Raw genomic sequence first — 26,882 nt, forward strand, 5'->3', positions numbered from 1 at the left:
GAGTTTGGGAGGGGGGGTTATACCCATTTGGGTATAAATGAGGTAAAGGTTTGGCGAAGAGTAAGACAAGTGAATCACTAATTCCCCCGGGTTATAACCTGGGTCTGTATCCACATTTTAACGTCAGTTACATGTGAGTCTGTTTATAGATCTTAATGAATAAGATTTATATGGACAGAACCTAGATCAATACTTCTACTCTGAGCTACTTTAAACCTGTGAAGCATCATGTGGCATAATTGTTGCGGAAGAATATATTCTTAGACCCTTGAGTTTGTAGTATCATTGCAGGTTTAATGGTAATATGTCTCTGATCCCAACATGAGGCCAATGCTAGATTTACAAAGGTGTGTATTAGTGGTTGGGCCTGGCTACTTGAACCTCTTGTGGATGATGCGGGCAGTGAGGGGCCAGTCTTCGGGAGCCTGGAGCATCTCTGGAGCTGAGGAGCCTTTGGAGCCGGGGGTCTCGGATGGCACAGGGTGCAGGGGAAGAGCCTGGCCCACCACAGTCAGCAGCTTAATCTCCAGAGGGCCCAGGTGCATGTCTCTCTGCTGGCCAGCACAGAGAGGGGGAAGGGAGTAGTCCCATATAAGAGATGCATCCTGTTTGGCCCAAGATTTCCCATCGCAACAAGGAGAGAGATTGTTTCTCTCAGATCCCTACGTTGTCTCTGTTGCATCCACTGCCAAGAGGTGGCACAGAGGCAATCCCTAAGGCTCTCGCTCCCTTCACTCAAGCCTCTGTCCCTGGGTTTTTTTTATTTTTAGGAGGATTCAATGAAGTGCTGAATGTCTGATTCAATACCTTCTGAATCTAGAATGAATGGCATCTATCAAAAGGAAAGCCAAGTTCGATGTCACATTCATGACTTTGTTTAGCGCCTTACTGAAATCATGTTCTCTTCAACACTGGTAAAATGAAATTCCCAAGTGAATCAGGTGGGCACATGGTTTGGATACAGATTATTGCTCTGATTTAGCAGCATGCATAAGGAACACCCAAGCCACACACTGCTGTAATATTAATAATGAACAAAAATATAAATGCAACATTAACATTTTACTGAGTTATAGTTCATATGAGGAAATTAGGCCCTAATCTATGGATTTCACATGACTGAAAATACAGATATGCATCCTTTGATCACATACCTTTAAAAACAAAAGGGCCTCGATCTCACCATGGTATTTTTGTGCATTCAAATTGCCATCAATAAAATGCAATTGTGTTCGTTTTCTGTAGCTTATGCCTGCCCATACCATAACCCCGCCGCCATCATGGGGTACTCTGTTCACGACGTTGACATCAGCAAACCGCTCGCCCACACAACGTCATACACGTGGTCTGCGGTTGAGGCTATTTGGACATACTGCCAAATTCTCTAAAACAACGTTTGAGGCGGCTTATGGTTGATAAAATTAACATTCAATGCTCTGGTGGACATTCCTGCAGTCAGCATGTCTATTATACACTTCTCAAAACTTGAGACATCTGTGTCATTGTGTTGAGTGACAGAACTGCACATTTTAAAGTAGCCTTTTACTGTGCCAAGAACAAGTTCCACCTGTAATTATCATGCTGTTTAGTCAGCTTCTTGATATGCCACACCTGTCAGGTGGATGGATTATCTTGGCAAAGGAGAAATGCTCACTAACAGCAATGTAAACATTTGAAAGGAAAGGTTTTTGTGCATATGGAACATTTCTGGGATCTTGTATTTCAGCTCAAACATGGGACCACCACTTTACATGTTTCTTTTATAGTTTTGTTCAGTGTAGCTACGAGCTCTAGCTTGTGCTGTCGCTCAGCTGAGGCTGACCTATATATCTATTGACAGATGACGATGGAGGCTGCCAGTACAGCTTTATCTTTCTACTGAACTTTGGCAACTAAGAAAAACAAAAATGGGTTAGACCATGTTTTTGCTTTCTATTCGACCTGAGCCACCGTCAAATGGAAGAACTATCGGCCAAAGCAAGGTGAATGTCACTTAGAGACAACTGCTGTTAACAGAGCTTATTCTCTTGGTCGAGGGAAGCTGAGTTGAATAGTGTTATAAGATACCTCTTAATGTCGGCACAGATGGAGGAAAGGTGAGTCGAGGAAACCACATTTGATTATTGAGATATGCCCATAGACGTATAGAGATTCAGTTCTACTTCAACGCTAACGGATGTGTTGAATCCGAGAATAGCCTGAGATGGGTCTTACCTGCAGGTAGGTCTGGCTGCCGTACAGAAGCACACTGAGGTCCTGAAGGGGGTCCTCTGTTGGCCTGTAGGCTGCCTCACTGCAGCTGCCACTTGTTTCATCCCTCTCCAACTCTTTGGCCTGCTTTTGAGCCCGCCATGCTTCTGTTGCTGGGTGGAGGGGAGGTACGGGGCTGCTGCTTACCCCGTCTGGTGGGAATCATGAAAACCATTAGAAATTGGGAGGGAGGGGTTAAAATGACTACAGTGATTTACTGAAAGATAAAAGCCTGTACAGTATCCAGTATGGAGGAAATGTGGATAGGGTTAGGGGTGAAAAGAATTAGCTCAGTAAATGAAAATGCCACATTCCAATAGAGGAACATGCTGGTAGCCATTGTTTAAGTTTTTATCTTGAGTTGAGCTGAGGACATGCCGTCTTAGACGGAAATGAGTGTTAACATGTTGCCGAATAGTCTTGGGGAGGGAGCTGTGACTCAGTGGCTTCCTGTGCCCCGGCGGGCCTCCCATTAGAGTTAGACGATACTGATCACAGCACCCTTCTCAGTGGTACACTGGTGCCCACTTAGTGGAAGATTGGTTAGTAAAACAATCAAAGGAAAGTCGTTGTCGCCGAATTTTTTTATTGTAGATCAAAATGATCAGGTATGTCTATTTCTACTTGCTTCCCATTTCATGTGAAATTTTATTTCTCTTTTTTTTTCTGCATTGTTGCGTCGGTCCCATAAGTAAGCATTTCAGTTAGTCTACACTTGTTGCTTACAAAGCATGTGACAAATTAATTATTTTGTCAGACAATTGTGATAATTGACATTTGTAAGTGGCAATAACAGATTAAGAAACGTGAGTATTTCAGAAAGGCTAACATATTTAGATTTGTGATATATGCTTGTCAATACAGTCTAAGGCAGCAACTGTTGCACAAACTCCAAAAGTGACAAGGAATCACTACTCTGTCCCTCTTGTGGTCTTCCCTGCTTCTAGTCAAGGAGCTGCACTACTGGCAACACTGGACAAATGTCTTCACTTGTCAGCAAAAACAAAAAGCAAAAAGTTTCAATTTGAAAGACATCCTAGACCTAGGATCTACACTGCAGGACCGAGAACTATCTCTGCAGTGCCATCCCAGCTTTGGTTCGCCTGCTAAACACTTGAAGATAGCTGTGTTTGTATATTATGGTGTTTTGTTCATTTGTATTTAAGTTGTACTTTCAATTCAGCTTGTTGCTGACATTTGTACAAGGATGTCAAATAAAAAATACAATTGATCATCATAACCTGATGGTTGGCCACAGTCCATGAAGTGCTTCGCAAGGCTGGTCATGGCTCACATCAACACCATTATCCCAGAAACCCTAGACCCATTCCAACAGATCCACAGATGATGCAATCTCTATTGCACTCCACACTGCCCTTTCCCACCTGAACAAAAGGAACACCTATGTGAGAATGCTATTCATTGACTACAGCTCAGCATTCAACACCATAGTGCCCTCAAAGCTAATCAATACGCTAAGGACCTTGGGACTAAATGCCTCCCTCTGCAACTGGATCCTGGACTTCCTGACAGGCCGCCCCCAGGTGGCAAGGGTAGGTAACAGCACATCTTCCATGCTGATCCTCAACACGGCCCCTCAGGGTTGTGTGCTCAGTCCACTCCTGTACTCCCTGTTCACTCATGACTGCACGGCCAGGCACGACTCCAACGCCATCATTAAGTTTGCCGACGACAGAACAGTGGTTTGCCTGATCAACGATGAGACAACCTATAAGGAGGTCAGAGACCTGGCCGTGTAGTGCCAGGACAACCTCCCCCTCCACGTCATCAAGACAAAGGGGATGATTGTGGACTACAGAAGAGGACAGAGCACGCCCCCATTCTCATCGACGGGGTTGCAGTGGAGCAGGTTGAGAGCTTCAAGTTCCTTGGTGTCCACATCACCAACAAACTAACATGGTCCAAGCACACCATGACAGTCGTGAAGAGGGCACGACAAAACCTATTCCCCCTCAGGAGACTGAAAAGATTTGGCATGGGTCCTCAGATCCTCAAAAGGTTCTACAGCTGCACCATCGAGAGCATCCTGAAGGGTTGCATCACTGCCTGGTATGGCAACTGCTCGGCCCCGACTGCAAGTCACTACAGAGGGTAGTGTGAACGGCCCTGAACATCACTGGGGCCAAGCTTCCTGCCATCCAGGACCTCTATACCAGGAAGTGTCAGAGGAAGGCCCTAAAAATTGTCAGACTCCAGCCACCTTAGTCAGACTGTTCGCTCTGCTACTGCACGGCAAGCAGTACCGGAGTGCCAAGTCTAGGGCCAAGAGGCTTCTAAACAGCTTCTACCCCCAAGCCATAAGACTCCTGAACAACTAATCAAATGGCTACCCAGACAATTTGCATCCCCCCCCCCCCTTTTACACCGCTGCTACTCTCTGTTGTTATCATCTGTGCATAGTCACTTTAATAACTCCACTTACATGTACATATTACCTCAACTAACCGGTGCCCCCCGCACATTGACTCTGTACCAGTACCCCCGCTGTATATAGTCTTGCTATTGTTATTTTACTGCAGCTCTTTAATTACTTGTTACTTTTATTTGTTATTCTTATCTGTATTTTTTTAAACTGCATTGTTGGTTAAGGGCTCGTAAATAAGCATTTCCCTGTAAGGTCTACACCGGTTGTATTCAGCACATGTGACAAAAAAAATAATATTTGATTTGTGTTACTCTTCATAATGGTCTCCTGTACTGTGGAGTCAGAGGGTCCCAGGCCTGCCGCCTGAGTCAGGAAGACATTTCTGTGGACAGGAGAGCAGAGAGATGAGTGAAACCACAGATGGAAAGCAAGGAGAGTGCCATTTTACCACAGGTGAGTGGATTAATAGAATAGCATTGCATATAATTGATGCCGGGTCCCAGATCTGTTTGGGCTGTCTTGCCTAAAAATGGCATGACAAAGACCATAGGAGTTGGCTATGCAACACAAACTGATCTAGGACCAGGCTGTCCAGCTTCATTCAGTAACATATGACATGGCATGTCATACAATGTGACAGTGAAATCAGGGCAAATGGCCATCTACAGTATATGAATGTGGGTGAAGAGTTATGTTGAGGTGAGGGACCTAGAGATTTGCAGGTCCTCCAGGCGACGCTCAAACAGTTGACCCATGTGCTCAAGATTCTCCTCCTCCAGTTGTTGGACGGCCAATGCTGTAATGGATACCTCTCTTGTGTAAATAGCAAGCTGTGGGGTATTCCAGAAAGCAGGATAATTAAATTAGCCAACTAAATTTGATAAACAGCCACACAAACTTGATTTTCTGGTTGATTAAGAAAAATTGTATATTGGTTGTTGCTGTTCAGTCAATTATACCTTGTCAATTTTAAATCTATATTTCTCAAAAATATGAAATTATTTTTGACAGCTGGATAATTTATACTCATGAATCCATCTTTCTGGTACAGACCCCTTGGAGCAAGGGGATGTGCTTTCTGATCACGTCTGGTAATACTTTACTCAACAACCAAAGAACATCCAGCCGACTTGACAACTGTGGAAAGCATTGGAGTCGACATGGGCCAGCATCTCTGTGGAACGCTTTCGACACCTTGTACAGTGGGGTGGGGGGACTAAATTGTAAGTGTTGGGTGTTCTTAATGTTTGGTACACTCAGTGTATACTGTGTAACAATAGGGTCACACAAACTAAAAATGATGGGTCTTACTGTGCTTTCTTTTAGAACAAATCATGACTATCAGATTATGAACTGTAAAATAAAGCAAACCTAATGTGCTGTTTATATTTTCAACCATACATATGCCATACCTCTCTCTTCAGCCACTCATTCTCTTTGATCTCCTGTCGGCTGTGCTTGTCAAGGTGTTTGATGGCCCTCTGAGGAAAAAGTGTGTTATCATCGAAAATAAATCAATCTGTTCTGCTGATGTGCCTTATGTCTTACCTCTGTAGCCAGTTGTTTTTTGTCATCTATGAGATGCACTGTCTTCTTGTCAATTTCATTGAAAGTTACATCAAGAGAGCGCTGAATGTTGTCTGTAGAAGTAAGAGACACGGTCAAGTGAAAAGCTGCGAGGACATCTGTCTCTCTCGGTCTTGTAAATGAATTGACTTTTGTTTTTGTAAATATTATCTCTTTGAGAAGAGTTGATTCCTAAAACCAGTTACTGGTTTGTATAGGGTTACAGGGGTCCGAATAAGAGTTGACTTCCCAGAAAAAATGGCCTTAGTTATCCATCTCTTAGAGGAGCCATGCCTGTGAGTGCATGTACCTGCCATCTCCTGAAACCCCTTCTGCATCTGAGCCAGCTCAGCCTCCAGGTGCTGGATCTGCTGCTGGTGCTCTTGGCTTCCGGCCATCTTATACTCCTGCCTGATGTGCCTCTCAGCCTGCAAGACGAGCACTTCCTCCTCCAGGCGGATGACTTCAGCGCGCAGCTCTCTCACGCACAGGGACAAACTATTTGTATTCATGTTACATTAATATTGCACATTCATAATATTCCAGGTGGGGAGTACCGGTGGATGGTAAAAACAGTTATTGACAGGTAGCTTTATGATTATGGTATATCGTATTGGAGAGCCGAGAGACTACCTGCCAGTTCTTTCTCCTGGCTGCGGACTAGCTCCAAGTTCTGCTGCAGAGCTTGCTCCACCTGCTCTTTGTTGACCACCTCTCTCTGCTCCAGCTTACTCTCCTGTTCTTTAGCCTGCTTCCGCAAGACCTTGATGTGCCCCAACTGCTCCTCTTTCAACTGCTCCCTCTGTGTGAGCACAAAACACATTCATTTTATAGTGCAGATTCTCTCACTCAATGAGTCAGTGGGTAGGCTATTCAATGACCTTGATGGCACATTTGGGTTTTTGTCCTAGCACTACACCGCTGATTCAAATAACCAACACATCAATTTTCGATTATTTGAATCTACTATGTAGTGCTGGGGGGGGACCATAGTTGGGGAAACTTTGTCCTAAACTAATAAAGTTGTTCAAAATAAAACTACTGATGTTTTGGGGAATGGAAAATTAATACAGACCTTGTGAATTGACAATTGCTTAATGTTCTCACCAATTCGATGTATCTTTGCTTCTTTGTCTCGAGTTGACTGACCTCCTCCTGGCACTCATGTATTTCCTTTCGCTTAACTTGGAGCCTAAATACAACACACAAGTAAGTCATAGTCTGGGAATGTGTGGTTTGAGTCAATGTCAAAAAAATGGCACGTTCAATTTCTGTTGCTCAAAACGTTAAGGTCTATCAAGCTAGAGGCTTAATGTCTCTGTCTATTTCAAAGGTTATGTAATCTAGCTATGAAAAGTTAAAGGAGAGCCGCACACTCGGGGCTCAGATGCAATAACCTAATAACCAACGTTTCGACAGACACGCTGTCTACATCGGGGTGTAACGAAACGTTGGTTATTACGTTATTGCGTCTGAGCTTCTAGAGTGTACGGCACTCCGCTAGCCAGCACCTCGCCAAAATGGGTGTGCGTTTCTTTTGCCTCTAGATTATTATGTATCGAGCTATAACATACGTCGTGACTTTCTGCATCATTCTATATAGCTAGCTAGTTGAACGAATGGATCATAAAAAAGTAGGCTTTACATATACGGCTTTTCAATTCAGATCGCAGCTAGCTTAGTAAACTGACAAGCAAATCTAGCTAGCTAGCCAAACTGTCTCGCTTACTAGCTAGCTAACGTTAGTTCACTGACTTTAGAGAGTGATATTTGCAATAAACTAGCGTTGCAACATTGGATTGGTTTATTAGCTAAGAAGGTTAATAAAACAGTGCTTACTGAAAATTGATAAAGGCCTCCGCCAACGTAGTTTTGTCTTCATCTGATGACTTCTTCTTACCCATGTTGGCTAGCTAAAACTTCACAAAACAGCTGATGATTGTTTGTTTGACACCTTACTGTCTGCTGAGCGAGAAGTCAGCGTTCCCCTATTTCCATGGAAACCCCATATTCTATATCGACTCAACATTGCCCCCCAGCTTCAAGAAAGTGAACTGTGGGCCTATTCTGGCCGTTCCTGCATGTTGGTCGTCACTAGGTACCACAGCTACAAAGTCACAAACTCATTATATTTCTACAATTTATCTTCTTAAAATTTGATTTTAAACTCTAACCGTAATCACACTGCTAACCCTAACCTTGAATTATGACCAAAAAGCAAATGTTTGTTTTCATGACTTGTTACGATATGCCAATTTGACTTTGTGAAAGCCCCAGGGGTTTACTGCATGCCATCCAAACTTCTTTGGCCCATGACACCATTTTGATATCTGAAAATTCTGGCACCCCAACCATGTGAAAAAAATTATGTAATTAATAGCCCACGTTTACTTTTTTATTTATGTCAGAAGTTTACACACACTCAATTACTATTTGGTAGCATTACCTTTAAATTGTTTAACTTGGGTCAAACGTTTCAGGTAGCCTTCCACAAGCTTCCCACAATAAGTTGGGTGAATTTTGGCCCATTCCTCCTGACAGAAGTGGTGTAACTGAGTAAGGTTCGTAGGCCTCCTTGCTTGCACAAGCTTTTTCAGTTCTGCCTACAAATTTTCTATAGGATTAAGGTCAGGGGGTTTCTATAGGATTGAGGTCAGGGCTCCAATACCTTGACTTTATTGTCCTTAAGCCATTTTGCCACAACTTTGGAAGTATGCTTGGGGTCATTGTTCATTTGGAAGACCTATTTGCGACAAAGCTTTAACTTCCTGACAGATGTCTTGAGATGTTGCTTCAATATATCCACGTAATTTTCCTGCCTCATGATGTCATTTATTTTAAGTGCACCAGTCCCTCCTGCAGCAAAGCACCCCCACAACATGATGCTGCCACCCCCGTGCTTCACGTTGGGATGGTGTTCTTCGGCTTGCAAGCCTCCCCCTTTTTCCTCCAAACATAAGGATGGTCATTATGGCCAACGGGTTCTATTTTTGTTTCATCAGACCAGAGGACATTTCTCCAAAAAGTATGATCTAGGGGCCTCTCGGGTGGCGCAGTGGTCTAAGGCAGTGCCACCAAAGACTCTGGGTTCGAGTCCAGGCTCTGTCACAGCCGGCCGCGACCGGGAGGTCCATGGGGCGACGCACAATTGGCCTAGCGTCATCCAAGTTAGGGAGGGTTTCGCCTCTCCTTCCTGAGCGGTATGATGGCTGCGTGGTCCCATAGTGTTTATACTTTATACTGAGGTCTTTGTTGAGTTCAATTGATTTTTCCATGATGTCAAACAAAGAGGCACTGCGTTCGAAGGTAGGCCTTGAAATACATCCACAGGTACACCTCCAATTGACTCAAATGATGTCAATCAGAAGCTTCTAAAGCCATGACATTTTCTGGAATTTCCCAAGCTGAATATTCCAAGGCACAGTCAAGTTAGTGTATGTAAACTTCTGACCCACTGGAATTGTGATACAGTGAATTATAAGTGAAATAATCTGTAAACAATTGTTGGAAAAATGACTTCTGTCACGCACAAAGGAGATTGCCAAAACTAGTTTGTTAACAAGATATTTGTGGAGTGGTTAAAAAACAAGTTTTAATGACTCCAACCTAAGTGTATGTAAACTTCAACTGTATGTGAGAATGCTATTAATTGACTACAGCTCAGCATTCAACATCATAGTGCCCTCAAAGCTCATCACTAAGCTAAGGACCCTGGGACTAAATATCGCCCTCTGCAACTGGATCCTGGCCTTCCTGACGGGCCGCCCCCAGTTGGTAAGGGTAGGCAACAACACATCTGCCACGCTGATCCTCAACACTGGGTGGCTCAGGGGTGCGTGCTTAGTCCCCTCCTGTACTCCCTGTTCACCCACGACTGAGTTGCCAAGCACGACTCCAAAACCATCATTACATTTGCTGATGACACAACAGTGGTAGGCCTGATAACGATGAGACAGCCTATAGGGAGGAGGTCAGAGACCTGGCAGTGTGGTGCCAGGACAACAACCTCTCCCTCAACGTGAGCAAGACAAAGGAGATGATTGTGGACTACAGCAAAAGGAGTGCCGAACAAGCCCCCATTAACATTAACAGGGCTGAAGTGGGGTGGGTTGAGAGTTTGAAGCTCCTTGGTGTCCACATCACCAACAAACTATCATAGTTCAAACACTCCAAGACAGTTGTGAAGAGGCCACGACTACACATTTTTCCCATCAGGAGACTGAAAAGATTTGGCATGGGTCCCCTGATCCTCAAAAAGTAAAACAGGTGCACCATCTAGAGCATCCTGCCCAGTTGGTATGGAAACTGCTCCGGCATCTGACCGCAAGGTGCTACAGGGTAGTGCGTACGGCCAAGTACATCACTGGGGCCAAAATTCCTGACATCCAGAACCTATATACTAGGTGGTGTCAGTGGAAGGCCCAAAAAATGATCTAAAACTCCAGTCACCCAAGTCATGTACTGTTCTCCCTGCTGCCGCATGACAAGCGGTACCAGAGCGCCAAGTCTAGGACCAAAACGCTCTTTAACAGCTTCTACCCCCAAGCCATAAGACTGCTGAACAATTATTAAAATGGCCACCCGGACTATTTACATTTACACCCCCCACCTCCCCTTCGTTTTTACACTGCTGCTTCTCTGTTTATTATCTATGCATAGTCACTTGACAAATTACTTTAACTAACCTTTACCCACGCATATTGACTCTGTACAGGTATCCCCTTTATCTAGCCTCATTATTGTTATGTCATTTTCTTGTAACTTTTTTTATATTTGTTTTTGTTAATATTTTTTAAACTATTTATCGAGTTGCATTGTTGCTTAAGGGCTTGTAAGTAAGAATTTCACGGTAAGGTCTACTATACCTGTTGTATTCAGCGCATGTGACAAATAAGATTTGATTTGACCTTGTTCCCTGTTGTCATGAAAGCACCATTATCACCATGGTTGCCACAGTCACAAAGTCACAAACTCCGCCTATTTCTACAATTTATCTTCTTAAATTCTGATTTTTATTAAACCTAACCTTAACCACACTGCTAAACTTAAATGAATATTACAACAAAAAATGACAATATAGACCATTTTGACTTTGTGGCTGTGGTAACTAGTGACTACCTCACATATAAATCAATAAGCCTAGTTATTGGGTTAGTTATAAAAATTCATCCCTGAGCAGAGAACAACGCGACCAGCACAGAGTTTCTAAATGGTGCCTTGAAGTACGAGGTCAAATCATGACGTAAGTGATCTTCAGGTCGGAGGTCTAGAAAGAGGCCCAAGTTGGAATTGTGAGTTGGATGTCAGTTCAAAACGATTTTCCCCAGTCGGAGCTCGGTTTGTTTTCGAGTTACCAGTTGTCTTGAAAGCACTGAAGTCGGCCATTTCCGAGTTGTTTTGGACGCGTCATAAATACTAACAGTATGGCGCCTCAAGTGTTAACGTTCTGAATTTTCGCCATCGTTGACGTCTTTTGTACGTTTCGAAGTTCTCTCAGTTTGTGTGGTCAGTAAGTTTACCGACTTTCAAACAACACTTTGTTTTACTACAAGAACCTGAAGAGTACTGCAAACAAATATATACAATCTGATCCACTTAAAGCTTGACGGACGGTAAGTGTGTGGTTACAGTACTTAAAAAATGCCGTGTCAAACAGACATTGTTTGTGCGCATTGCCAATAGCTGTCTTAAGTAACGTTACCCTGTGACGACCCCAAAAAAGGTTGGTCAGATTCTGTGCTGGGTATGCTTTACTCTACTCCGCTTCAAGTATAGCTAGCTACCTACCGCTAGCAAGGCTAATGTCGTTAGGCCTAGTTAGTTAGCTTGTCAACTTTCATTTGTTGGAACAGCCTAGCAATACATGCAAGTACTCACGTGATAATTGATAATGCTAACGTTACTAAGTAGTTGTTTTTCGCCAACGTTATTTTTTATTTAAAGTTGGCAAGCAATGTTAATGAGTTAACCAACCACAGCCATAAACGCTTCCCATTTCTGCGACGTATCTTCTTAAAATCGGATTTTAAATATAACCACAGTGCTATAGTAACCTTAAATGATAGCTATAGTAACCGTTAAACTATTTGCTTTTTGATCTACTATATCCATTGATATGGTGTGATGGTAACTAGTGACAACCCTTTACTTGGGGATACTTCCTCAATTCCAGACTTGAAAGACAACAGTTATTCTAAACTTCCATGACTAAATGAGTTGCATGGGGTTCGTTTGAACATGCACCATTATTACATGAAATGCGTGTTGCTCCATGAAGCACTTAATCCAATGTGTACGCTGCCATCTTGTCTATTTCAAATATTTTCATTGACAGAGCCCACACATTGTTGGTTTACTTTACACTTGTGTGTTTAAGTTAGTAGTTTTGGAATTGTTAGGTTAGATTACTCGTTGGTTATTACTGCATTGTCGGAACTAGAAGCACAAGCATTTCGCTACAGTCGCATTAACATCTGCTAACCATGTGTATGTGACAAATACATTTGATTTGATTTACTTCATGACCCAAAACATTTTATATAATTTAGTAACGGGGCATTTTCTAAATTCATTCGAACCCCATGCAACCAAACATGGACGTTTATAGGTGTTGTCGGTCTTCCTAGTCGGGAATTGAGGAAGTATCGGCAAGTAAAGGTTAGTCAAATTCTTAGCTGTGTATTGCTAAGGTAAAAACCAGGGCAGTACCGAATTTGTGATACTCTACCTACTGTGATTACGCCCCAAACACTTAACAGACACACTGTATCCCCTCAAATTAAGTGGACACTTTTGATGACGTTAGACGAGTATACACTTGCAGGGTGAAGGAGGAAGGATTTACTTTTTTAATGGACCGCCCTTGATGATTGTTTTCAACCACCGGTACCTTGCGCATGCTTTATATGCGCTACAGTCAATTATGATTGCATGTTTGCTTACATTTTCTAAATAATTATTAATATATGCATACTATATAATAACTATCAAATTAATTAGCTAACTAACTTTAGCCTGCCTAGCTGGAACTTCTGAAGGAAAATGTTTTATTTCTACAGTTTTCAAAAGCTAACCAAAAAAAATCATCACTTTTTCGATAAGTGTTTGAGCTGTCATGTGCATAAGTAGCACAATTTCTAACTTATTTACATTCATTTTTACTTACATTTGAATGTTGACTTCTCCATGTTGAGGTTTTGTCTGACTTTTCTTAGCGGTTGTACAATCATCGCACATTTAATTATGGGGTGTTTCAGGACATGTAGTGAACATAATTGTACACTCGCAATCTCGATCAAAAACGGGGGCTGAGGGGCTTACGTTGTGAACTTCCCTTGTATGGCCCGACAAACTGACCAAGTTCCACAGACATGTGACCCTGAACAAAGGGGGGTCCAAATCAAAAGTAACAGTCAGTATCTGGTGTGGCCACCAGCTGCATTAAGTACTGCAGTGCATTTCCTCTTCATGGACTTCACCAGATTTGCCAGTTCTTGCTGTGAGATGTTACCCCACTCTTCCAACAAGGCACCTGCAAGTTCCCGGACATTTCTGGGGGGGAATGGCCCTAGCCCTCGCCCTCCGATCCAACAGGTCCCAGACGTGCTCAATGGGATTGAGATCCAGGCTCCTCGCTGGCCATGGCAGAACACTGACATTCCTGTCTTCCAGGAAATCACGCACAGAATGAGCAGTATGGCTAGTGGCATTGTCATGCTGGAGTGTCATGTCAGGATGAGCCTGCAGGAAGGGTACCACATGAGGCAGGAGGATGTCTTCCCTGTAACGCACAGCGTTGAGATTGCCTGCAATGACGACAAGCTCAGTCCTGTGATGCTGTGACGTACCACCCCAGACCATGGCGGACCCTCCACCTCCAAATCGATCCCACTCCACAGAGTACAGACCTCGGTCTAACGCTCATTCCTTTGATGATAATCACGAATCCGACCATCTCCCCTTGTAAGACAAAACCGTGACTCGTCAGTGAAGAGCACTTTTTGCCAGTTCTGGTTTGTGTCCATAGGTGACATTGTTGCCGGTGATGTCTGATGAGGACCTGCCTACAATAGGCCTACAAGCCCTCAGTCCAGCCTCTCTCAGCCTATTGTGGACAGTCTCAGCACTGATGGAGGAATTGTAACTCGGGCAGTTGTTGCCATCCTGTCCAGCAAGTGTGATGTTTGGGTGTACCGATCCTGTGCAGGTGTTTTTACACGTGGTCTGCCACTGCGAGGACGATCAGCTGTACGTCCTGTCTCCTCGTAGCGCTGTCTCAGGCGTCTCACAGTACGGACATTGCAATTTATTGCCCTGGCCACATCTGCAGTCCTCATGCCTCCTTGCAACATGCCTACGGCACGTTCACACAGATGATCAGGGACCCTGGGCATCTTTCTTTTGGTGTTTTTCAGTCAGTAGAAAGGCCTCTTTTAGTATCCTGAGTTTTCATAACTGTGACCTTTAATTGCCTACCATCTGTAAGCTGTTAGTATCTTAACGACTATTCCACAGGTGCATGTTCATTAATTGTTTATGGTTCATTGAACGGTGTTTAAACCCTTTACAATGGAGATCTGTGAAGTTATTTGGATTTTTACAAATTATATTTACTTGAGTAAAAGTATAGATACCTTTTTAATAGAATGTTATTCAAGTAAAAGTTAGTCACTCAGTAAAAACTACTTGAGTAAAATTATTGGTTTCTAAATATGAAAAGTAAATGTAATTGCTAAAATATACTTTAGTAGTAAGTTGTTTGTTAAATTTAAGTGTGAATTAGCAGGACAGGAAAATGGTCTAAGCGTTCAAAATGTAACGAGTACTTTTGGGTGTCAAGGAAAATGTAAGGAGTAAAAAGTACATTTGTTTCTTTAGGAATGTAGTAAAGTAAAAGTTGTCCAAAAAATGTATTAAAGTACAGATACCCCCAAAAATACTTGTTTTTACACTACTGCACAGATATGACGATGATGTCGCAAACAACTTATTCACTAGTGATGGTAATTTTAGCTAGCAAATGTTAGCTTATATTTATCAGGAGCATGTTCTTTAGAACCTAACTAGTTAGCTAAGGCAAGCCTTGCCACAAACAGACATGGCAATAAAGAATACATTAGCTAGCTAACTAGATGCAACTTGTTAATGCAACATTTTTAGATCACAAGAACCTGATTTTATATTTGGTAAAGGAAATGTGCATGGCCTCAAGACAGAAGGCCCTTCCAAATGGGGATTGAGATAATGGCGGGAATCTGAAGAATAGGCATAACTTACTCACTGAATGCTCAAATGTTTATTTAATTGCTAATCTGTTGAAACCCAACATTCATTAAACCGACCTAATTAAAAACGGTGTTATTAATCAATGTCCTTTTGTGTATCCTCACAGAAAATCTATGCAGAGTCCAGATTGGAGAGGGAATACATTGGTGGTGCCCGTCGTCAAAAGCTAAAATGATCACCAGACGAAGAGGTCATTCAGACAACACCGATGTGGAGGTGCACACCTCAAATTGTCCTTTTGAAATTGAAGTCCCTGACTTTGTTGAAACTATACATTTTAAAACGAGTCCCTACGAAGACATGAGCTCAGAGAATGGGGATAGTACAGTCGGATTAGAGCTTGATGGTTTATTTGGAATCGACAAGTTAGACTGGACATTTGAGAAGGATGCTGTCTCCCCTCTTTTTGACATTGGATTGACCGAATTAGGTGTGGGTGACACAACAGATCAAGATTTTGGAATTGGCGCGTCCAGGACGCCATCGCCAGAAGGAATGTCTGCAGGTCAAAAAAGGAAGAGGAGAGAGAACCTGTCTGGGCGCATCATCAACAAGAACGCCATCGCTGCAAGAATGAATCGTCTGAAAAAGAAGGAATACATCAACGGGCTGGAGAATAAAGTCGGGTCTCTGTCGTCAGAAAACCACATACTTAAACAGGAAAACGTCCAATTGAATAAGAGGGTGGAAGAGTTGGAAGATGAGTCGAGGTACCTGAGAGCTGTGTTGGCCAACGAGAGTATGTTAGCCCAGCTGTTGTCAAGGCTGAGCGGTGTGAATGGCATGAAATTATCTTCCTCACTTTTCCAGGAGTCCAACAAGAACGAAGACCACGATTATGCCTTGCCTAGGAAACTTGTGAAGATGGAGAAGGAGACCTCTGGTGGTGTCTGTCTGCACGTAGACAAGAACCACGTCTCAGTGGAGTTCTGCACTAAGTGTGCAGAGAGTGCAAGCGCATCACTCAAAATGTAGGGTTGAGTACTTTTATCTGTTTTCAGATGTTGAGACTGAACCTGATTTAACCTAAAAAAATATCAGGGGAATTTATGAACACTTAAAACTGTTTTGAGATCATTAATTAAGAATTGTTGAATGAGCATGTGTGAAATCTTATGAAACCAATGATTATAAGAACACATTACTCGTTAAACCTTGTTGCCAGTTTTCTTCTAGGTGATGATTGTTCAACCATGCTGGATGAATGGGTTACAGAACGTCCCTGTCTGCTTGGCTCCATGGTAAGGATCTCTTAACAAGAAAAGCTGATCATTTGATACGTTCTCATGTTTTTCAAGGTTATTTCAAGTTTTAAAATAACTAGGTATACACTGGAACATATGTTTCTCTGTTTGTTTGAGTTGAGTAATTACTTCAATTTGTTACCTCAATTTATATTCAATTTCTTTTATTATTATTACTCTATATGCATTAAGAATTTAACCTGTTAATACAAATTGACTGATTTCACACCCAAATATAAAGAAATGGTGGCTTTTTGAATTTAGCAGTTAAGTTTTATTGGAATTGAAGAAAAAAATAAAAGGAGTACGGTGATGTTTCACAATGAGTTTTATAGTATTAGGTTATTAGTTCATATTGCCTCTCTAACCAGAATGGGGGGAGAAACAACAAATATAGTTACCACAGTTTGGTTAGAAATGATCTCTTTGTGAAACATCACTATTCTGCTGAAGGATGTTTTTATTTAGCGCCCCTATGTTTCTTTATTGCTGAAGTGGATTCTGCTGTCGGAAGCTGAAGAGGTGGAACTCGCTGCTGCCAAGTTGGCCTGTTATTTTTTTAAAGGTAGTATAACAAATGGTGTAAGTGACTACATGTTACCAGTATCCCACCACACCTTTGAAAAAAGTAGTGAATTTAGAATATTGTGTTCCACTACCTATTGCATTGACAATATCAGAGGTCGTATAATAGTTTCTTCACAAGTTTAACTTGACTTGTGTTGACACTTTTCAATGTAACACATTTGTAAAAGTATATTTTATTATTGATGTGGTGATCCTGATAGAAATGGACTTCACCAATGTTGTATAAACTGAGTCAGTATGTCTTGAAGAATTATGTATAATACAAGATTTTGTGCCAATCTCTAAACGAGAATTTTTTTTTAAAGGAAGATTGGTTTTGATAAAGTAATTGACAATAAATCTTATTTTGATTATGCATGCTTCAGTTATGTATTTTGTCTTGACTGTTGCTGTATGTAATTGATATTAACCTTATTTTCTCTTTTCAAACAGCAAGCTTTTTCTGCAGACAAAGATCTATCAATTCCTCAACAAAATGGGGGGGGGGGGGATTGTTAATGGTTCCCAAACACGTGAGGCTTCATTTGAGCAGAGAGCTCATATTGTATATGCATACACTTATTCATCTGGTGTACTTGTTTTTGACATAATGCTGCTGCATTTAGGTATAATGTAATAGTTCACTCTCTTAAATTGGCTTCGGGTGTTCTCAGATCTCAAAATTAGTCTGACTGAATAAGTTCATGTCTAGCTATATGCCTGAAGCACAAATCTATATAGAAAATACATGTGCTGTTCAAAATGATAAATACAAGTCATTTTGGATATCTTTCCCATTTTTAATTTGGAGTTGTGGCATATAGTAGGATTTACACACCTGGTAGCGTAGGCCATTGACTCTTTTTGACAAACTACTTGAGGTCTGAATGTTCAACAAATAATGTAAGGAACTGTCACTCATACGTTTGTCGAGCTGGATGGCATGGCATGTCCTTAAAACAAGTCAAAATGAGGCTCAGTAGTGTGTGTGGCCTCCACGTGCCTGTATGACCTCCCTACAACGCCTGAGCATGCTCCTGATGAGGTGGCGGATGGTCTCCTGAGGGATCTCCTCCCAGACCTGGACTAAAGCATCCGCCAACTCCTGGACAGTCTGTGGTGCAACGTGGCGTTAGTGGATGGAGCGAGACATGATGTCCCAGATGTGCTCAATTGGATTCAGGTCTGGGGAACGGGCGGGCCAGTCCATAGCATCAATGCCTTCCTCTTGCAGGAACTGCTGACACACTCCAGCCACATTGAGGTCTAGCATTGTCTTGCATTAGGAGGAACCCAGGGCCAACCGCACCAGCATATGGTGTCACAAGGGGTCTGAGGATCTCATCTCGGTACCTAATGGCAGTCAGGCTACCTCTGGCGAGCACATGGGGGGCTGTGCGGCCCCCCAAAGAAATGCTACCCCACACCATGACTGACCCACCGCCAAACCGGTCATGCTGGAGGATGTTGCAGGCAGCAGAACGTTCTCCACGGCGTCTCCAGACTCTGTCACGTCTATCACGTGCTCCGTGTGAACCTGCTTTCATCTGTGAAGAGCACGGGGGCGCCAGTGGTGAATTTGCCAATCTTGGTGTTCTCTGGCAAATGCCAAACATCCTGCACGGTGTTGGGCTGTAAGCACAACCCCCACCTGTGGACGTCGGGCCCTCATACCACCCTCATGGAGTCTGTTTCTGACCGTTTGAGCAGACACATGCACATTTGTGGCCTGCTGGAGGTCATTTTGCAGGGCTCTGGCAGTGCTCCTGCTCCTCCTTGCACAAAGGCGGAGGTATCGGTCCTGCTGCTGAGTTGTTGCCCTCCTACAGCCTCCTCCACGTCTCCTGATGTACTGGCCTGTCTCCTGGTAGCGCCTCCATGCTCTGGACACTACGCTGACACACAGCAAACCTTCTTGCCACAGCTCGCATTGATGTTCCATCCTGGATGAGCTGCACTACCTGAGCCACTTGTGTGGGTTGTAGACTCCGTCTTATGCTACCACTAGAGTGAACGCACCGCCAGCATTCAAAAGTGACCAAAACATCAGCCAGGAAGCATAGGAATTGAGAAGTGGTCTGTGGTCACCACCTGCAGAACCACTCCTTTATTGGGGGTGTCTTGCTAATTGCCTATAATTTCCACCTGTTGTCTCTTCCGTTTGCACAACAGCATGTGACATTTATTGTCAATCAGTGTTGCTTCCTAAGTGGACAGTTTGATTTCACAGAAGTGTGATTGACTTGGAGTTACATTGTGTTGTTTAAGTGTTCCCTTTATTTTTTTGAGTGTATATTGCTTGATATTGATAACTAAATGTTACGCTATTTTGACTGGATTGCAATTGGATCATATTTGCTATGTTTATCAGTTGCGTTACCCTAGGATATGGCACTTTCAAACATTTTCCCATGTCGGGCCACTCAAAAAAAAGATAATATTCCACACATGATGGTCTTATACACATGTTGAATGCTTTTTTGTTGTTGTCCTGTGTTAAAAGAACATCCAATTTAGGACCCAATATTAGTTTGTGTATTTAAACAAAAACAACCATTTCATTGCGATCCTGATTCGGAGGTTTTAACTTCCTATCACTAAAATTGGCAAAATACCTTTTGATTTCAAATGTGTGATATGCCAAGTTAAAACATTCAAAATGCAGAACTGTTTTACAAGCTGATAATCACTTAATTCTAATGGAAATTAAAGTGTGCATTAAGGTATAACATACAGTGCCTTGCGAAAGTATTCGGCCCCCTTGAACTTTGCGACCTTTTGCCACATTTCAGGCTTCAAACATAAAGATATAAAACTGTATTTTTTTGTGAAGAATCAACAACAAGTGGGACACAATCATGAAGTGGAACGACATTTATTGGATATTTCAAACTTTTTTAACAAATCAAAAACTGAAAAATTGGGCGTGCAAAATTATTCAGCCCCTTTACTTTCAGTGCAGCAAACTCTCTCCAGATGTTCAGTGAGGATCTCTGAATGATCCAATGTTGACCTAAATGACTAATGATGATAAATACAATCCACCTGTGTGTAATCAAGTCTCCGTATAAATGCACCTGCACTGTGATAGTCTCAGAGGTCCGTTAAAAGCGCAGAGAGCATCATGAAGAACAAGGAACACACCAGGCAGGTCCGAGATACTGTTGTGAAGAAGTTTAAAGCCGGATTTGGATACAAAAAGATTTCCCAAGCTTTAAACATCCCAAGGAGCACTGTGCAAGCGATAATATTGAAATGGAAGGAGTATCAGACCATTGCAAATCTACCAAGACCTGGCCGTCTCTCTAAACTTTCAGCTCATACAAGGAGAAGACTGATCAGAGATGCAGCCAAGAGGCCCATGATCACTCTGGATGAACTGCAGAGATCTACAGCTGAGGTGGGAGACTGTCCATAGGACAACAATCAGTCGTATATTGCACAAATCTGGCCTTTATGGAAGAGTGGCAAGAAGAAAGCCATTTCTTAAAGATATCCATAAAAAGTGTTGTTTAAAGTTTGCCACAAGCCACCTGGGAGACACACCAAACATGTGGAAGAAGGTGCTCTGGTCAGATGAAACCAAGATTGAACTTTTTGGCAACAATGCAAAACGTTATGTTTGGCGTAAAAGCAACACAGCTCATCACCCTGAACACACCATCCCCACTGTCAAACATTGTGGTGGCAGCATCATGGTTTGGGCCTGCTTTTCTTCAGCAGGGACAGGGAAGATGGTTAAAATTGATGGGAAGATGGATGGAGCCAAATACAGGACCATTCTGGAAGAAATCCTGATAGTCTGCAAAAGACCTGAGACTGGGACGGAGATTTGTCTTCCAACAAGACAATGATCTAAAACATAAAGCGAAATCTACAATGGAATGGTTCAAAAATAAACATATCCAGGTGTTCGAATGTCAAAGTCCAGACCTGAATCCAATCGAATCTGTGGAAAGAACTGAAAACTGCTGTTCACAAATGCTCTCCATCCAACCTCACTGAGCTCGAGCTGTTTTGCAAGGAGGAATGGGAAAAAATGTCAGTCTCTCGATGTGCAAAACTGATACATACCCCAAGCGACTTACAGCTGTAATCGCAGCAAAAGCTGGCGCTACAAAGTATTGACTTAAGGGGGCTGAATAATTTTGCACGCCCAATTTTTCAGTTTTTGATTTGTTAAAAAAGTTTGAAATATCCAATAAATGTCGTTCCACTTCATGATTGTGTCCCACTTGTTGTTGATTCTAAACAAAAAAATACAGTTTTATATCTTTATGTTTGAAGCCTGAAATGTGGCAAAAGGTCGCAAAGTTCAAGGGGGCCGTATACTTTCGCAAGGCACTGTATGTACTGTGCCTTAAAGTATTCATACCCTTTTTCACTTTGCGTTACAGCCTGGGTTAAATAGATTTTTCACCATCTACACAAAATACGCCATAATGACAAAGTGAACCTGTTTTTAGACATTTTTGCAAATATATAAAATACAGAACTCTCACCCCTGAGTCAATACTTTAGAAGCACCCTTTGGCAGCGATTACAGCTGAGCCTTTCTGGGTATGTCTCTAAGAGCTTTCCACACCTGGAATGTGCAACATTTTCCCATAAAAAAAAAAAATATATATATATATATTCTTTTAAATTCTCCAAGCACTGTCAAATTGGTTGTTGATCATTGCTAGACAACCATCTTCAGGTTTTGCTGTAGTTTTGACTTCGATTTCACTCAGTCACTCCGGAACATTCAATGTCTTCTCGCTAAGCAACTCGTGTAGATTTGGCCTGTTTTTTTTTTAGGTTGTCCTTCTGAATGTGAATTCGTCTCCCAGGAAAGCAGATTGAACCAAGTTTTTCTCTAGCATTTTGTCTGTGCTTAGAAATGGAATGGAGCTTCTTTTTTTATCCTGGCAGAACTCTGCAGTCCATAACAATTACAAGCATACCTATAACATGATGCAGCCACCACTATGCTTAAATACAGAGTGGTAGTCCGTTGTATTGGACTTGCCCAAAACATAACTGTACTCATGACAAAGTGAATTGTTTTGTCACATTTTTTGCAGTATTGCTTTAGTGCCTTGTTGCAAACAGGATGCATGTTTTGGAATATTTTTAAATTCTGTACAGGCTTCCTTTTCCACTGTCATTTAAATCAAATAAGGTTTTATTAGTCACATACGTGTTTAGCAGATATTGTTGGTGTAGCGAAATGGTTGTGCTTCTAGTTCAACAGTGCAGCAATATCTAACAATTTCACAACATATACCCAATACACACACATCTAAGGAAGGAATGTTATTAAGTATATGGATGAGCAATGTCAGAGCAGCATAGACTAAGGTACTGTATTCTATACTATTCTACTGTATATACATATGAGATGAGTAATGCAAGCAGTGACAAGTGTTCCTTTTTTAAAAGTTAGTATTGTGCAGTAACTATGTTGTTGATCCATCCTCAGTTTTCGCCTATCACAGCCATTAAACTTTTTTTTCAAGTCACGATTGGCCTCATGGTGAAATCCGTGAGTGGATACCTTCCTCTCCGGCAACTGAGTTAGGAAGGACGCCTGCATCTTTGTAGTAACTGGGTGTATTGATACACCATCCAAAGTGTAATTATAACTTCACCAAGCTCAGGGATATTCAATGTCTACCAATAGGTGCCCTTCCTTGCGAGGCATTGGAAAACCTACCTGGTCTTTTTGGTTGGATCTGTTTGAAATTCCCGGTGACTGAGAGACCTTACAATTATCTGTATGTGTGGTGTACAGGGATGAGGTAGTAATTCAGACATTTTGTTAAACACTATTCCACAGTGAGTCCATGTAACTTATGTGACCTGTTAAGCAAATTTGTACTCCTAAATGTATTTAGGCTTGCCAATCTATTGATTTAATACAGTCCAGCTTTTTCATTTAATTTGTGAACATTTTGAAAAACATAATTCCACTTTTGATATTATGGGGTATTGTGTGTATGACAATGCACATCAATTAATCCACTTTAAATTCAGGCTAATGCAACAATGTGCAAGAAGTCAAGGTGTGTGAATACTTTCTGAAGGCACTGTTGAACTAGGTGTGTGATTTGCTGTGGTTCCACTTCCAATGCAACATTTTACAAGTTAATTGCAGGTAAATTAATCTGTGGGTTGGAATCCTGTCTACTAATTCTAGTCAGTACATCATGCTCATTCTCCCTAGAGGTTATTAAACTAGTTTTCATATGGTTATAACCGCACACACATGGTAATACCATAAATAACCCTGTAAGGTGTTCCCTGTTCAACAGGCAAATGTATTGGAATGTTACAGATTCACATCAGCGCTGTCAGGCCTGTTTATTCTACATAATATATCTGAGCGTTCCACTACATAGTGCTCTGATGAAGGCAGCTATTCCTACCAACAGTGGGCCTCCGACTAAATGTAAACGATGGAGCATATGCATCTTATTACGTTTTCACAATGCAAATAGCTCATAGATACTTGGAAAATCATAACATAGGCCTACTGGTAAAATGCACAGGAGGGGGTACTCTGGGCAGAGCTAAATGTGATTTAGGGATTTAAATCATATTTGTAGTACTCAAGGAATATCAACATGAGGGGATTTATAATTTGACAGGATAATTGCTGAGATAAGACAGTTGTGCATCTCATTACGATAAGGCACATTCTTGAAAATCAGGGTTGATTTTTAGACTAGCTCTGAGTGAGGTGTGTGTGTGTATATATATATAGCACATTCAGAAAGTACTCAGACCCCTTCCTCACATTCACGTTAGCCTTATTCTAAAATGGCTACAATTTTTCCCTCACCCTCAATCTACACAAAACCCCATAATGACAAAGCGAAAACCAATTTAGAAATATTTGCAAATTTACTTTTAAAAAACATACCTTTTATGTACATAAGTATTCAGACCCTTTGCTATGAGACTTGAAATTGAATTCTGGTGCAACCTGTTTCCATTGATCAATCTGATGTTTCTACAACTTGGGAGTCCATCTGTGGCAAATTCAACTGATTGGACATGATTTGGAAAGGCACCCACCTGTCTATATAAGAAGGTCCCACAGTTGACAGTGTATGTCAGACAGGATTGTGACGAGGCACAGATGTGGGGAAGGATACCGAAATATTACTGCAAGCATGGTGGTGGCAACATGCTGTGGGGGTGTTTTTCAGCGGCAGAGACTGGGAGATTGGTCAGGATCAAGGGAAAGATGAACAGAGCGATCTTTGAAAACCTGATCCAGAGTGCTCAGGACCTCAGACTGGGGGGAAAAGGGTCACCTTCCAACAGAACGACCCAAAGCACACAGCCAAGACAACACAGGAGTGGCTTCCGGACAAGTCTCAATGTCCTTGGAGTGGCCCAGCCAGAGTCTGGATTTGAACCCAATCGAACATCTCTGGAGAGACCTGAAAAATAGCTGTGCAGCGATGCTCCCCATCCAACCTGACAGCGCTTGAGAGGATCTACAGAGAAGAGTGGGAGAAACTCCCCAAATCCAGGTGTGCCAAGTTGTATCGTCATACCGAAGACGACTCGAGGCTGTAGTTGCTGCCAAAAGGTGCTTCCAAGTTCTGAGTAAAGAGTCTGAATACTTATGCGATTTAAAAAACTTAAATGTTTTTGCAAAAATGTCAGCCAGTTGTTATCGTTGCAGTGTGAACGCTGCCATCTATTTGGAATTACAGTTCTGAATGGGCCTCTACTCCGATACAGCCGTAAACGACCTCATTGAAAAGTGGGAAAAATTACAATCTGCAGTACCCCCATGGTTTTGTTTTGCCCTTTGACATTGCATATAAATTTAGTCCAGCGATAGCGTTGAAATAATTTAGTCATTACATTATGATTATCCAGATGTTTGTACAACTCAAGGACTGAAGAAAATAAAAATACAGAACATTTAGGTTTGTTTGAAACTGTTTTAATCCTGAAGCTCCTCGCCATTTGAGGTGGACAACTGAATCAACTTCAAGTAGCTGTCAAAGTGTCTGGAGCTTAGGTAGGTTCCAAAGAACACCTGTAGTACTATCACAACACCCATTTTCCTTAAGATGGGTTGGGTAACGTTCATCCAAAAACGGAGGACGTTTCCCTTTTCTGGCAATGGCGTAGTGTTGTACCTGTCAGAATTACAGTGGCATAATTATGCAAATTCAGTCAGCCAAGCATCTTGATGAAACCTTCGACTGCAAAGAGTTACACATACCTGGTTGCAAGGCCTGCATTCACAGGCAAAGCCAACAGAATAGGATATACGCCAGCAGCAACTGCGCCGACAAGGGCACCTCTTATCAGGACACAGGTTGGACAGTTAAGGTCACCTGAAATTAGTTTAAGAATATCAGAAACAATTAAAATATTGTCAAACTGCAACTGAAACAATTAAACACTCACCAGACAATAATGGTTTGGATACAGCTACATTATACATGGCCACTGTTGTCAAGAATGGTAGGACAGCCATTGGGAGATTTGATGTAAAACGCCCTTGAGTGACATTCAGTGCTCTCCTGTATAAGCTGTTGGCAATCAGTCCTGCAAATGCCCCATTACCTCCCAGGTACATGGGGCCATAGGTGAAGATTTTCCTGTAGAACAACAGTGATATTTCATAAGTTGTTAATGTTATGAGAGAAAAATGCAAAAGGCTGTCAATTACAAGTAGAGCTAGGGCTGTCAAGGCAATGAAAACATGTCTAGGCTATAGAGATGGATGACTCATCTTTGTACCTGTGCCATTAGACAGGTTGGGTGTTTAGCAACAAAACAGACGTGCTTAACTATGCTTCAGGAAGCTTACTTTCCCCATCACTATTGTGAGCAATCTGGCCACCCAGAATAACAACACATGGACTTCTGCGCCATTGAAGCGTGCGCATAGTTTGTGAAGTTGTTTGTTCTTAACTGACTTGCCTAGTTAAATAAAGGTAAAATAAAATAAACATTTTGGCCACTAGAGGCCTCTATCATTCTCTATGGCATAGGCCTACAAAAACGTACCTGTCAAGTTCAGGCAACCGTTCGAAATTTTCCGCCATCATTTGAATGATCAGGGCTCTGGAAACTGTGCGGCTGGTGCCTTTCTGTACAACGACATTGCTGTTTTCTGACATCTTCAACAAGATTCCCTGCAATGCATGACCACATTTTTAAAATAAATGTCACTGTCTGTCAATAATGTTGGCTATCATTGACAGGGCTGAGTGAACGTGTATGCAACACGTTCGATAAGACTTTACCTAGCCAACATGACATTTTATAAAACCCCGTCCATGTAGCCTAGTTCAGAGAGCAAAACATTTTTATATTATTAATCACGATTACACTGGAATAACGCCAGTCTACGTATTTCTGTACTGTCGAGTATTCCTTCCTTACCTTGGCGATGTTTCAGCTCTAATGTAGCTATGTGCTGTAAATGTTTAGCTGTTTCTTCTTCTTTGGTGGGGTTTAACGTTTAGCTGTTTCAATATTTTCTTCTGTATCATTATTTAGTGAAGGGCGCAGCCATTTTAAACCACGTGCACCAGAGTGAACTCTGAACCTTTCACAACAAA

General features: G+C 42.0%; 3 protein-coding genes and 1 long non-coding RNA gene across 5 annotated transcripts; 2 read left to right on the forward strand and 2 right to left on the reverse strand.

Moving 5' to 3' along the window:
- Positions 1 to 273: 273 nt before the first annotated feature.
- Positions 274 to 11,238, reverse strand: ccdc83 (coiled-coil domain containing 83). 2 transcript variants are annotated; one of them, XM_029627154.2, is made up of 10 exons: positions 8,042 to 11,238; positions 7,310 to 7,394; positions 6,836 to 7,004; positions 6,513 to 6,680; positions 6,185 to 6,276; positions 6,049 to 6,117; positions 5,345 to 5,466; positions 4,948 to 5,018; positions 2,215 to 2,402; positions 274 to 551 (listed from the first exon to the last, which is right to left on the reverse strand). In XM_029627154.2, exons 1-10 carry the CDS (start codon positions 8,104 to 8,106, stop codon positions 372 to 374), a joined length of 1,209 nt encoding a protein of 402 aa, XP_029483014.2. In that variant the 5' UTR covers positions 8,107 to 11,238; the 3' UTR covers positions 274 to 371. The 2 variants fall into 2 exon arrangements, with proteins under 2 accessions (XP_029483014.2, XP_029483013.2); XM_029627153.2 differs by having other exon boundaries at positions 274 to 554.
- LOC115105294 (uncharacterized) lies at positions 2,463 to 6,165 on the forward strand. The gene is made up of 3 exons (XR_003859848.2): positions 2,463 to 2,858; positions 4,977 to 5,089; positions 5,688 to 6,165. It is a non-coding gene; the product is annotated as an uncharacterized LOC115105294 (long non-coding RNA).
- A 110-nt stretch (positions 11,239 to 11,348) lies between the features above and the next one.
- LOC115105295 (CREB/ATF bZIP transcription factor-like) lies at positions 11,349 to 17,402 on the forward strand. Its single transcript, XM_029627155.2, is given in 5 exon segments — positions 11,349 to 11,814; positions 15,594 to 16,458; positions 16,653 to 16,728; positions 17,227 to 17,237; positions 17,239 to 17,402. Coding segments are annotated over 4 exon segments (954 nt in total). The 5' UTR covers positions 11,349 to 11,814; positions 15,594 to 15,658; the 3' UTR covers positions 17,306 to 17,402.
- A 7,828-nt stretch (positions 17,403 to 25,230) lies between these two features.
- On the reverse strand, positions 25,231 to 26,880 carry tmem126a (transmembrane protein 126A). The gene is made up of 5 exons (XM_029627181.2): positions 26,704 to 26,880; positions 26,326 to 26,453; positions 25,720 to 25,913; positions 25,532 to 25,646; positions 25,231 to 25,445 (listed from the first exon to the last, which is right to left on the reverse strand). Exons 2-5 carry the CDS (start codon positions 26,436 to 26,438, stop codon positions 25,247 to 25,249), a joined length of 621 nt encoding a protein of 206 aa, XP_029483041.1. The 5' UTR covers positions 26,439 to 26,453; positions 26,704 to 26,880; the 3' UTR covers positions 25,231 to 25,246.
- Between the last annotated feature and the right edge of the window lie 2 nt (positions 26,881 to 26,882).

The sequence above is a fragment of the Oncorhynchus nerka genome, linkage group LG22 (genome assembly GCF_034236695.1).
Source record: "Oncorhynchus nerka isolate Pitt River linkage group LG22, Oner_Uvic_2.0, whole genome shotgun sequence".
NCBI classification, from domain to species: domain Eukaryota; kingdom Metazoa; phylum Chordata; class Actinopteri; order Salmoniformes; family Salmonidae; genus Oncorhynchus; species Oncorhynchus nerka.

What these genes read in the sequence shown, in the direction of transcription:
- ccdc83 (XM_029627153.2), bottom strand. Translation starts at nt 8,106, where the DNA reads ATGGGTAAGAAGAAGTCATCAGATGAAGACAAAACTACGTTGGCGGAG. An exon ending in GAGGCCTTTATCAATTTTCA is followed by an intron (nt 7,395 to 8,041) that starts GTAAGCACTGTT and finishes TGTTGTATTTAG; the next exon opens with GCTCCAAGTTAAGCGAAAGG. An exon ending in GAGGACCTGCAAATCTCTAG is followed by an intron (nt 5,019 to 5,344) that starts GTCCCTCACCTC and finishes TCCTGTCCACAG; the next exon opens with AAATGTCTTCCTGACTCAGG.
- tmem126a (XM_029627181.2), bottom strand. Translation starts at nt 26,438, where the DNA reads ATGTCAGAAAACAGCAATGTCGTTGTACAGAAAGGCACCAGCCGCACA. An exon ending in CGGTTGCCTGAACTTGACAG is followed by an intron (nt 25,914 to 26,325) that starts GTACGTTTTTGT and finishes GTTGTTCTACAG; the next exon opens with GAAAATCTTCACCTATGGCC. An exon ending in ATCCAAACCATTATTGTCTG is followed by an intron (nt 25,647 to 25,719) that starts GTGAGTGTTTAA and finishes AACTAATTTCAG; the next exon opens with GTGACCTTAACTGTCCAACC.